The 13,120-nt window shown below is 50.1% G+C and overlaps 1 protein-coding gene across 5 annotated transcripts in view; it reads left to right on the top strand.

Moving 5' to 3' along the window:
* The window catches only part of TDP1 (tyrosyl-DNA phosphodiesterase 1), a 71,901-nt gene that overhangs the window by 42,603 nt on the left and 16,178 nt on the right, over positions 1–13,120 (top strand). For all 5 annotated transcript variants that reach the window (XM_043920216.1, XM_043920215.1, XM_043920217.1 and 2 more), the window contains one exon: positions 12,313–12,415. In XM_043920216.1, the coding sequence (XP_043776151.1) occupies positions 12,313–12,415 (103 nt within the window). Of the gene's footprint in view, positions 1–12,312; positions 12,416–13,120 lie in introns of those variants that run through there.

Genomic DNA, 13,120 nt, shown 5'->3' with positions numbered 1-13,120 from the left:
ATGATGGCCTGCTCACTCCCTGAATTCTCTGTTAGTAGCGAAGTACTCTAATCCTAAGCAGGGAGGCCTTAACTGACATTCCCCAGGAGGCGCAGCTGGCAGGGTGATGGAGGCGGGATTCATGCCCTGAGAGTCCAGCGTGCGTGTTCCGTACCTGTGTGCCAGACGCTGCTCTAGGCTTTGGTGCCAGATGATGAACGGGGTGTGGTCCCTGCCCTCAAGGAGCTTGTGTTCTAGCTCTTGAGGCCCTGGTGCCTTCTGCTTTGGGTTCGGCCCTGCTGGCTGAGACTTGGGAGAACACGCAGCTCAGAACCTCATGGCAGCCCCGTTCCCTGAAGACCGCTGTGCCAGATCTTGCCGCCTCCTGGTTAACAGCCTCTCCCTCTGCTAAGCCAGGCGTCTCCCCTCAGCTCTTCCCTCCCAGCGTTTAGCCCAGAATGCTCTGACTTCCTGCCGGTTGCTTTGCCAGAGCCTCACCTCCCTCCTCCCCCGGTGAGGTTTTGGTTTCTGCCCTGGCTGTCCGTTGTGGCTCCTGCTGCGCAAGCTCAGATGACAGCGTGGCTGCTGTGAGGGGCCTGAGGCTGCTCTTTTCCTAGCCTTGTGCATCCTGCCTCTGCTAGGCCACCCACCGACCATCCCTTCTGTGCCAGGATTTGACACGGTCCCGTGCTTGAATCTCCAGGGCTCTTTTTTTTTTTTTTTTTTGGCTGCACCAGAGACAACATTCAGAATCTGAAATAGTTCCCTGGCCAGGGATCAAACCCGTGCCCCCTACAGTGGAAGCTTGGAGTCGTGCCCAGTGGAGTGCCTGTCTTACCCACTAGAGCGTCCTTTCAGGGCTTTCTTGAAATACTGCTTCATCCCGGTCATCAGTTCCCACTTACTAGTCAACATCCGGGACCTGAGCGAGGGCCTGACTCCTCCAGCTTCCGCCTAGCTACTGCGTTCACACCAAACCCAACCACATGGCAGAGAGGCTCATGCCTCCCAGAGCCTGGGTCTTCCGGATGTTCCCGTCGTCCCACTGTGAAGTCCCTTTTCATTCACTCCTTCATCTGCTCTGCCTTTGTAGACCCACATTCAGCCCCTGTTCTCACCACCAGGCCGGGCCTGTGGGCCTGCCGATGCCCCGAGCTTGGGGTAGTGATGGCTCGGTCTGCCCGTCCGCCGAGCGCTTGATCAGGATAGAGTTAGACATGCGCACACATTCGGTGCGTGTGTTCAGGGGAGTCCACGATTCACTCCGTGAACTGTGCATCCGGGGCGGCAAAATCCAGGGAAGGGATGGCTCAGAGAGGAGAGAGACCCCTCTGTGTAAAGTGATCGCGCTCTGGGACGTGGTCCATCTTGTGTGTGCTAGGCCAAGGGGACACACCTGGGAGAAGAAACCATGGACTTGAAACCCAGAGGCGGAGCGTGCTGCGGGAGGGGCAGGCGCGGGCCGCTGGGCGGGGCCCCGGAGTGACGTCAGGACTCGAGGCTTTTCAGGTGTGGGCGCTCAGTGCCCGAGAACACGGGAGTGGGATGACTCAACAGCGTTTTGCTAATGCTGCTGATAATGTCTATCACTGTTCAAGGCTTTGATGTGCTGTTTTCATGGTAGTGCCATCCTGTGCTCTCTGGATCTAAGGAGAGCAGATATTTCACGCACAGAGAAACGGCGCAGAGCCGAGGCTGCTCCTCGAGGACATGGTAGAACCAGAGCTTGAACAGCTCCTCCTTCCAAGTCACATACTCTTTCTGGAATTGATTTATGGGGTAGAAAAGAGGAAATAAAGCATGAGGGCAGAAAAAAACTACCAAGAGGCCGGTGCGAAGTTCCAGACAAAGGCGGCCACAGAAGGGCAAAGCAGAGGGGTGTTCACATAGAGGCCTTCTTACAGAAAGATCTGCAGGACACGGGAGCAGGCTGGGGGCAGCTGGAGGAATCAGGTCGCCCCGCAGGGCTGTGGACAGAACTGTCCAGGAGAATTGCTGGCACGGCAGGGTTTGCAGAGCCCGTTGCTCACCCCAGGGAGGTTGCCCACGTGCTGTCTTGGAAGATTTTAATAGAAACCACTCGTGGGTCCCACAGCGTCAGTGCTGTTGCTGTGAGGCTCGCAGAGGGCTGCGCCTCCGGGAACCCGGGGAAGCAGAAGCCAGGGGCTTGCCTTCACAGACTTTGTTGGGGGCTCCGGGGAGGGCTCTGCTTCAGAAAGCCTTTAAAGGGCCCTCAGGTTAGTTGACCACTTAACGGGCTGTTCATCAGACCTTTCAGTGTTACCCGGATGTGCAAACGGCCCACAGCCGCACCTCTGCTGCTCCGTAGCTCCTTCCATTCTCTGAGCTGCTTCCCCACGTGGGGAGTCAGGGACTGGGCTATGTCGGGGGCTTGCTGTGTCCTTGGAGCCCTGGGGGTTCTGGAAACCACTCTCAGAGCCCACTGTCCTGCTCTGAACAGAGGACTCCCTAGGTTTAATAAAAGGGCTTCCCTGGTGGCTCAGCTGGTAAAGAATCTGCCTGCAGTGCGGGAGACCTGGGTTCAATTCCTAGATTGGGAGGATCCCCCTGGAGAAGGGAACGCCTACCCACTCCAGTATTCTGGCCTGGAGAAGTCCACGGGGTCACAAAGAATCAGACATGACTGAGTGACTCACTTCACTTCAGGTTTAAGAAAAAATTAATATTACAGTAGATAACCTCCCAAAGCCTTCTAACACCATTTCACAGATCTGTTAAAAGTACTGATACTTTGCAGGACTTCCCTGGTGGTACAGTGGCTGGGACTCCATGCTTCCCATGCAGGGGGCCTGGGTTTGACCCATGGTCAGGGTGCTAGATTCCACATATTGCAACTGAGGCCTGGCACAGCTTAGTAAACAAATAAATCTTTTTTTTTTAAGTGTTGATGCTTTTCAGATGTTACCTTCATGCCGTGCTTTACGATTTCCTAAGCACATTCACCTTATTGTTGATTGTAGTTTTATTCATCCCTCATTATAACCCAGTGAAGTGAACCTATGGTGCTAAACCCATATTACAGGCAAAGAAATTGATGCCAAAGGATGCTAAGCCCAAGGTAACAGCTGGCCAAAACCAGAACTCAAACCTGCACCTGCGGGTGGTTCTTGTTGATGTATGGCAAAAACCACCACAGTATTGTAAAGAAATTATCCTCCAATTAAAATTAATTAATTTTTAAAAAAATCTTACGAATCTGTTGCTGTTTTCAAGTCCTTGTTTTGCCCGTCCACCACAGGAGACAGACCAAAATAATGGAACGTTTCAGTCAAAAATGAAATAGCAAGCAATTCTGGCTCATTGGTTACTATTAAGTACATGCTGAAATTCTTTGACATGATATTCTAAATGCCAATTTTGACTTGAGATTTGAAAAGCAACTTTGGATCCCACACCACAGTATTTTTGCCATTTTGGATTCTGGTTGCTAACCTGATGGCTTCTAAAACCCTTGTTAATTTGATTTGTGGGATCAAAGAGAGAGGGATCCTTTTACAGTGCAGATTGACCTTTAGGCTGGACTGTGCTGTGAATGAAAGCTCAGCTTCCAAATCCAGATTAGAAAGGGGGTCATGACTGACTGAGAAACACAATGAGATTGCAAATGGATTTCTCAGTGTATTTGGTGATCAGAATCAGTCAGGATCATTACTTGCAAAAACCCACATCCAAGTATCTCTTCTAATGCTTCACTTTGCTTATCAGTGAAAAAGCATGGGTCATAATTGTTTTCGTTTTTCTTTTCCTGCTGACATTTCTTTGTTAATATAGTGTATCTGTGAGTCAGATATCAGCCCCCAAAACACAGCTGATATAATGTGTCCTTTGTGGTAATTAAGCTCACAAGACTATTGGACATCTGCTTTAATTTTAACCATGCTTTTAAATTCCTGGCATTGTCTCTCTCATACCTGTAGTGAAATTTGGGGGACATATATCTGTATCCAGGAGACCCAAATCATTCTTTACAAAATAAAATAGAAGGTCACTCTGCCTTGGACACTTGTGGTGGGATTGCTAAATCAGTGAAGCAATCTGATGAGTAATTTTTGAACCCATCTACCACTATAACCTTCTAGGACTAGGAGACCTGAATGGACCTGCCTTCTGGAGAATGCCATTGCTTGGTGAGTCCCACCGGAGAAAAAGAACCAGAGTCACCCTCCCATAAATTTAGCCAAGTATCATGATGGTAGTAGGTAGCATCTATTAAGCATCATGTATGTGCCTGGGATTTTACACAACTTATCTGATATCTACACACCGTGGTTTTTTTTTCCTTTTTTTTTTTTTTTAATATTTATTTGGCTGTGCAGAGTCCTGGTTGTAGCATGCAGGGTCTTTAGTTGCCGTTTGTGGGCTCTCTTTCGACCCCTGTGAGAGATCCCTGGAGTCTTAGCCGCTGGGCCGGCAGGGAGGTGCCTGCCCGTCGCTTCTATGAGGCAGGTGTGTCGCCCTCCTCTGTAGTACGGAACTTGAAGATGAGCAGGGCTGCCTCCTTGCGAGTGACGTGTGTGCTCTGCTTGTGCCCGTTGCTCCGCCGTGCCTCTCCTGCTTCGTTGTCAACAGTTAGACCTTTCCTCTGCGTTTTTGTGCTTAATTCTCTAACTGTAGTGAACAAAAGTCTTGATACATTATATCTTCTAGGCCTTTGTGTGTCAGGCTCTTTTCTTGAATTAATTACACGTTTCTCACCTGCCTAACATCTGCAGGATTCAGGGCCAGCAGATGTCTGTGGGCTAGAATAGCCATCAACAGCGTCTTCAAAGAGCTGGAGTCTGTGGAGGAGGAAAGGGCTGTCATCACAGGAGTGGGCAGGGTGGGAGACGTGGTGGTCGAGGAAATGATGTTTGCAAAGATGTGGAGGCAGTCGGTATGTCAATTAAGTTAAGAGTAGAGGAATCATAAAAGGGCATGAGGCAAGATAGTCCTGAAGGGCATAGACTTGGTCAGACGGTGCAGGTTCCTAAGCTTCAATATATGCTTAAGGAGAAAGGATGCACTGTCACTTAGAGAGCCCCCGGAGGAAGACACAATCAGAGACGGGGCAGTTCATTTGGATGTGAGGTCTGGAGTGGGAAGGACTGAACTGGGGAGATCTTGGAAATAGAGGATGTTATGGACTTCCCTGGTGGTCCAGTGGTTGGGAATCCACCTGCCAACGTAGGGGACATGAGTTCGAATCCTGGTCTGAGGAGATTCTACAATGCCTTGGGGCGGCTGAGCCCGCACGCTCTAGAGCCCGTGTTCCACAAGAGAAACCCCCTCAGTGAGAAGCCTGTGTACCACACCTGTAGAAAGCCTGCGTGCAGCAACAAAAACCCAATGCAGCCCCCCCCCCAAAAAAAGATGTTATGGGGGCAGAAAAAGAAAAAAACTTGATACCTGCTTCTATATCGTTGCCACGTGAGCCAACAAGTCCAAAAAACTGCAACTTCTGAGCCTGCCTGAGACTGTGGACAGAAGCAAATTCAAAAGGAAACTGGTTTTCAGAAGGGAAGACATGCTGATGAGTTTTCGATTTTTAGAAAGTTGGGTTTGGGATGACCATGCAGTATCCCCACAGAGAAATGCAGCTTGTGATTGGAGATGCCCATTTGGAAATTTGGTGAGCCATCCAAGCTGGCTGAGTCTGAGCATCATTCTGTTCAAGTAACAGTTGCAGTTGGTGAGTGGGAAAGTCCCAGGGGAGAGACACAGTGAAGAGAGCAGAGGCACAAGGACAGAGTGTTGGTCTAGAGGGCACGGCCGTCATCGTTCAGTCACTCAGCTGTGTCTGACTCTGCAACCCAGGGACTGCAGTACGCCAGGCCTCCCTGGCCTCCACCACCTCCTGGGGTTTGCTCAGACTCCTGAGGGTATGGTACCGGGTGGAAGGAGCAGCAAATATGAGAGAAGCTGAGTCCGAGAGCTGGGAGAGAACCAGGATAGTCACAGAGAGGAAGCCAAGGAAGCCAGAGGCGGAAGAGGAACACCGGCCTGCAGCAGAGCGGTCTGGAGCGGATGCTCAGCTGTGGCACCTGATGTCTGGGGCCGTCCTGTCTGCTGTTGCGTGTCAAGCAGCATTCCTGACCTCTAGAAAATGTCCCCAGACATTGCTCAGTGCCCCCTCAGGGCGAAATCACCCCCAGTGAGAACCACTGGTCTAGAAGAATAAGGAGTTTAGAAAGCCCACGGGGCTTTGCACTTAAGAGTATTATTGAGTAGAAGGCAGACACAGAGGTTTTGCGGGAAAGGAAGGAAAGCTGCCGACGCCTTGTTTTAGCACAGCAGGACCCATCCAGGCTGATTTCCAGAGGGTAAGATCAAGGATTGGCGGTGCTTTAAGCCAGTGAACTTGTGGCAGTTTGTTAGAGCAGCAGCAGGAAACTGAGGCACACTGTACGTTAATAAAAAAGACTGATGACGTAATTTACAAGTAGAAAATTCATATAATTAAACATAGGTTTAGAAATGCAACAGAATCCATCAGAATTAAAGATTATTTCTTTGCATATACTCATTCAATTTCACATCCTTTGCAGTGAAACTGTCTTTCCGTATTCCTTGCAAAACATGTTTCTCAGTACACGCAAAGAAACAGCTCAGGTTGAGAACAGGGAAGCCTACTGCAAATGTGAAGTGGGGTGTGATGCGCAGCGTCCTTGTGTATGTGAGGGGCAGGCGCGCAGCTGGTGCGTGGGGACAGTGAGACCGCAGCTCGAGCCCAGGTGTGTCCTTCCTGACCTGTCACCCAGCTGCTGCGTCGCTGTCCACCGTCTGTTTATGGCATCTGCGCCCCACCCCGGAGGTGGGGCTCAATCTGTTGGGCATCTCTGCATGGGGGCAGAGGACCAGCGATGAAAGATCAAGGACCAACGATGAAAGCAACGTTGTATCAGAGGACACGTTTCCCAGAGCAGCAGTCACGCCTTCCAACAGAATCTTCAACTCCACCAGCCGCTCCAGGGCTCAGGCCGGGGTTGGAGGTGATGGACGCTGCCGATGCTGCTGTTACCAGGTGCTCGGCCTTTAGAGGCACATGGCAGAGTTGTCCCAGAGATCACCTCCGTTGCCCGCTTCTCCTCTCACATGGCTGTTTTCCCAGCAGGATAGTGTGGATTTTATCATTGCCGTTGGAGTATGTAGGTGAAGATTGATCTCGTTAGAGGTGAGCGTGGATGCCTCTAGTCATTGTAGGCTGTTGTCTAGAAAGTGATGTTTGGGCTCATGGGCTGAAACCCCGCATTCTGGAGGTCGGAAGCCGAGGCCCGGGAGGAGGGGGTGCTCTCAGGTGTCGCTGGGGGCAGCGTCCTCTCCCAGGGCTGGGGTGCAGGACCTGGCCCTCAGCACTGGCCTGCCTTCCTTCTCCGTGTCCCTTCCACGGCCTTCCTGTGCTTTGCTGAGCTTTCTTTTACAAATTGTCCATTATACATTATTAGTGTAAATTTACCCTTCAAGCTTTAAGCCATGGGACAAAATTCCCACGTGGTGGGCTGAGATCAGATCTCTTAACAGCCATGCTCTGCGGGCCGTGGCAGAGAATCGACCACAGCTAAGCTTCTGGTTATTCAGCTCAGTCACTCAGTCCTGTCTGACCCTTTGTGACCCCATGGGCTGCAGCATACCAGGCCTCCCTGTCCATCACCAACTCCCGGAGTTTACCCAAACTCATGCCCATCAAGTCGGTGATGCCATCCATCCATCTATTCCTCTGTTGTCCCCTTCTCCTCCTGCCCTTAATCTTTCCCAGCATCAGGGTCTTTTCAAATGAGTCAGCTCTTCACATCAGGTGGCCAAAGTACTGGAGTTTCAGCTTCAACATCAGTCCTTCCAATGAACACCCAGGACTGATCTCCTTTAGGATGGACTGGTTGGATTTCCTTGCAATCCAAGGGACTCTCAAGAGTCTTCTCCAACACCACAGTTCAAAAGCATCAATTCTTTGGCGCTCAGCTTTCTTTATAGTCCAAGTCTTATATCCATACATGACTACTGGAAAAACCATAGGCTTGACTAGACGGACCTTTGTTGACAAAGTAATGTCTGCTTTTTAATATGCTGTCTAGGTTGGTCATAACTTTCCTTCCCAGGAGTCTTTTAATTTCATGGCTGCAGTCACCATCTGCAGTGATCAGGGCTCCATAAACTGCCCAGTTGAATAACTGACTGTTGGTCTGCTTAGCTGGGGGCTTGGGGGAAAAACCTCCCACCCCGTGGAGGCTTCGTAATGTGTCTGCTTGCCTGGGCTGAACTTGCGGAGTCCCTTCTCTTGCGTGTTTCTGGCCAGGGCAGTCCCGAAGGCGCCGTGGCTTCCGCTGCTTGGTGGGGTTTCCGCTCGTTGCTGTGATTCCAGCTGGTCCTCCTCCACCGTGTGTGCATCCTCGCTGGCTCTGCCCGCCCCGCAGAAAGGCCGCGGAATCAGGGCAAAGTCAGCGACGTTACCCAGACTACTTTACTGACTGCTGGAGCTCTGATGTCAGATTCTTATATATATTGTATATTACACACACACACCAGCGTGCTTCTGCTTCTCTGGTTGAACCCTAACTAACATGCATCTCCATCTCCCTGAAGCCACTGTTTTATTCACTATTACTTTCTTAGTAACGACTTATAGTCAGCCCACTATATGCATATTTCCTTCATATCTGTAGTTATATATCTGTGATTCAACCCAACCACCTGACTTTCTTAGTGGCTTTCTTCTGATGAGTAGTACAGCACAGCACATCCAGAGTCCCGGCCTCCGAAGTTCTCTAGCTTACGAGTGTTTGATACCCCCAAAGAACGCAAAGTCAGTTCACACCCAGCCGTCTCTAGTGATGAAGCACAGACTGTACCCAGATGAAAGCGCAGCCCTGGGGGAGAAGCCGCAGCTCAGGCCGGCAGGAGACAGAAGAGAGCTCACGGGGCAGTGAGCTCGCGGGCAGCAGTGGCCACAGCGGAAAGCCAGGACAGGCAGTGGACGTGAGTCCTGGCCGGAGAGGACTGGAAGCTAAAACCGCTGTGGCTTTGCAGGAACAAGAGAGCCTGTCGTCAGGAGCCTTGTGGTGCCACTGTGCCCTGGCAGGCAGCCACCCTCACCGTCCGCACATGGGCAGGCAGCTCAGAGTCTGCACATGTACACCCCGTGTCCTGGCTGCCCTGGGTCCAGTGGTCCAAAGTGTACTCAGAGTGTAAAGAATTATTAAGGATGCTATTTCAAGGCATAGAAGTTTATCACCTAGACAGCCAAGAAGAGACTTTTTAGTATCATTATTCAGAATAGACTTTAAGGTTCCAGATGCTTAGAATTCTGTTAGAAGCCAAATACAAAGGAGGCCTGGAAGAGACCATCTGAAGAGGTGTCCTCATGGTCTCCATTGATGTTTATCTTGGAATAAGCCCTCAAATCTTGGAATGTTGAGTAAAATGAGACTAAAGAGGGAAGAGTGGAAATTAGTCTTCCAGAAAGTGCCTTTAGCCTGCGGTGCTGTGCTGACACGTGGAGAGAGTTACCAGGCGGTGATAATCTAGAAAGCCAGGAAAAAATTCACAGGAAGACGGTTTCCACCTCACACTGATTGGTTTTGCCATTAAAGCCTGTGTCTCTGCCTGGGAGGTCACTTCACATTACTAACAAGCGAGAGAAATAAAAGCAAGCTGTCATCTTGGACTTCTAAGAAGCCATATTTTTTCCTAGTCATCACTGTGTTGTCAGCTTCCCACTTCTCCTTTTTACGTTTTTGTGACACATCGCAGATTGGTGATGTTCATGACTGTGGCTCCTGCGCATCACAGCAAGTTCCCCTGTCCGTTTAGGAGGGCGGGAGGTCTGCGAATACACTTTTGTGTTTCCCCGGGTCTGTTTAGGAGGGCGGGAGGTCTGCGAATACACTTCTGTGCCTCCCCTGGTCCGTTTAGGAGGGCGGGAGGTCTGCGAATACACTTCTGTGCCTCCCCTGGTCCGTTTAGGAGGGCAGGAGGTCTGTGAATACACTTTTGTGTTTCCCCGGGTCTGTTTAGGAGGGCAGGAGGTCTGCGAATACACTTCTGTGCCTCCCCTGGTCTGTTTAGGAGGGCGGGAGATCTGCAAATACACTTCTGTGTTTTGACGTTGTGGCTCAGTTGCGGTGAGAGCCCCCTCAGCTCTGCCCTCTGTGCTTCTCCTGTCCGTTCCCGTGGTGCCTTGACCAGAAACGGTTCTGTTCACCTCGCTGGTGCCTGTTTCTCCATGACTCGGATTCCCACAGCAACAGTTCCAGCCCACGGCTCAGGAGAATAGTTGATGCCCCGGCAAATGAATCCTTAAATATTCTGTTACCCGATGAAGTCAGGCTTTAAGGGTCTGAATAGCTGAGGTTTTCTCTCCATTCCAAAAATAGAATTTGGGTGAACCTAATTGAAAAAATGTTTCCAGCGAGTAATCAATTTTTGGATGAGAGGTTCTGGCCCTATTTGCTGCAGGAGAGTTTGCAAAGATGCTTCAGAGCCTTTTCATCTCCGCTCCTGGTGTCTTGCTTGCCCTGGCGCCTCCCCTCTGGTCTGGTCCCAGCCTCCTTCCTTCCACCGCGATTCCAGCCATATCCAACAGCTCTTAATCTGCATAAAACATGATGCTGTTTTCTTTTGACTGAAAGTAAAAATTAGCAGGAAAGGGAATATGTTTATCAATCTCATCTTACTAACTCTGTAAAATGATATTGACATAATTTTTTTAAGTATAGTAGAGTCATATTAATTTCAGGTATAATATAGTGATTCAGTATTTTTATAGATTATACTTGATCTATAGTTTTTTATAAGATAATGTCTCTAGGACCTCCCTGGTAGTCCAATGGTTAAGAATCTGCCTTCCAATGCAGGAGACGTGAGTTCGTTCCCTGGTCTGGAAAGATTCCACCAGGCTCCTCTGTCCATGGGGTTCTCCAGGCAAGAGTACTGGAGCAGGATTTCCTCCTCCGGGGGATCTTCCCGGACAAGGGATCAAACTGGAGTCTCCTGCATTGGCAGATGGATTCTTTACAAAGCCCATACCATGTATCCTTGTAGTCTCTTTATTTTGTACATAGCAGTTGGTACCTCTTAATCCCCTTCTCCAGTCTTGCCCCTCCCCTCCTCGCTCCCCACTGGGACCACTAGTTTGTTCTCTGTATCTGTGAGTCTGTTTCTATTTTGGTATATTTAGTTGTTGCTTATTTTTAGATTCCATACGTAAGTCGTAACATACAGTATTTTTCTGTGTCTGACTTCGTAAGCATAATACCCTCTGTCCATCCATGTTGGTGCAAATGGCAACAAAATTTCACTTTTTCGTGACTGAGTAATATTCCATTGTGTATCTACATAACACACCACATCTTTATCTGTTCATCTGCAGTGGGCACTTGCATTGCTTCCATAGCTTGATTATTATAAATAATGGAGTGGGTTTGTTGGGTCTTATGGCAGTTCTGTTTCTAGTTTTTTGAAGAACCTCCATACTGTGTCCATAGTGACTACATCAGTTTACATTCCCACCAACACTGTACCAGGGTTCCCTTTTCCTCACATCCTCACCAACATTAATTTGTTATTTGTAGTCTTTTTGACAATAGCCATTGACAGAGCTTTCCAGGTGGTATGGGGGCTTCCCAGGTGGTGCTAGTGGTAAAAAACCCTTCTGCCAATGCAGGAGCCATAAGAGACATCAGTTCAGTCCCTGGGTCGGGAAGATCCCCTGGAGGAGAAAGTGGCAACCCTCTCCAGTATCCCTGCCTGGAGAATCCCATGGACAGAGGAGCCTGGCGGGCTACAGTCCACAGGATCACACTGAGTCGAACACGACTGAAGTGACTTAGCACCCACACATTGCCAGGTATGGGTTAGTCATTGTAGTTTGATTTCCATATCCTTGACTTAGTTTTTTCTTAAGTGCAGCTTTTATGTACAACAACATCAGACATCTTGGCTAGGGCTACAGCAGGGTCTTGAACAGGAAGGGTTTATCATAGGAAGCGGGGGAGGAATCTTTCTAAGGAAGTCTGATTATTTTAATAGCCTTCCCTCAAGGGAAAACGCAGATGAGGGTGAAGCTGTCTCGGGCAGTTGGATAAACCTTGAAGATTGTAACACAGCAGGATTTACATTCCTGGAAAATCCCATGGACGGAGGCGCTTGGTAGGCTACAGTCCATGGGGTCACAGAGTTGGAGTGACTTCACTTTCACTTTTCCCCAAACACGGGACCCTGCTGGAAGCTGAATGGACGTGATTGGGGCTCTAGGCGCTGACCACTGCTCTCACCGCTGGGGGCGGGGTTTGACCCGCGCTGAGACACCTCACTGAGTCCCCCCTGTGCTTGTCCCCGCAGCGCCAACCTGTCCAAGGCTGCCTGGGGCACGCTGGAGAAGAATGGCGCCCAGCTGATGATCCGCTCCTATGAGCTCGGTGTCCTCTTCCTGCCGTCAGCGTTTGTAAGTCCACGCGGCTGCCTAACCGGCCGTGAGCAAAGGTGGGGGCGCGGGGTTCCTGATGGGCCTTGAGTGAGAGTGATGGGGGTGCATGCTCCCTTCTTTGGGCTTCCCAGGTGGCGCTGGTGGTGAAGAACCCACCTGCCAACGCAGGAGACATAAGAGGTGCCGGTTCGATCCCTGGGTCGGGAAGATCCCTGGAGGAGGGCACAGCAACCCACTCCAGTGTTCTTGCCTGGAGAATCCCATGGATGGAGGCACCTGGTGGGCTTGTAGTCCATGAGTCACAGAGAGTGGGACACGACTTAGCACGCACGCAAGCAGGTTCTCTTCTTTAGTCTCCTTGACCTGCCCGAGGTCCGGAGGTCAAACAGCTGTGAATTTGTTTCCCCAATCACTGTTTTGGGTGCCATGTAATCACCGCTCTCAAGGAGTATATCCTTGAGATATACTCAGTATATACTCAGTAGGTGATGGAAGATCCTGCTTTGGGTAAAGTTAATAACAGTCTTTAAATAAAGATTGTGGACCAGAACATGAAAGTTACTACAAGGTGGTAAGTGACATGTCACCACAAGGAGGACTCAGCCAAGTGTGAGACTCATTCTGGACTGGGGTGACCGGAGACCACCTTCAGGAGCAGGACGTCTTGAGGAGGGGGCAGCGAAGGATCCAAAGCTTCTCGGTCAGCAGAGAGGAACAGGAAAG

This window comes from Cervus elaphus, chromosome 12 (genome assembly GCF_910594005.1).
Source record: "Cervus elaphus chromosome 12, mCerEla1.1, whole genome shotgun sequence".
Lineage (NCBI taxonomy): Eukaryota > Metazoa > Chordata > Mammalia > Artiodactyla > Cervidae > Cervus > Cervus elaphus.
Note: the sequence above shows the minus strand (reverse complement) of the source record. Positions and strands in the feature narration are given on the sequence as shown.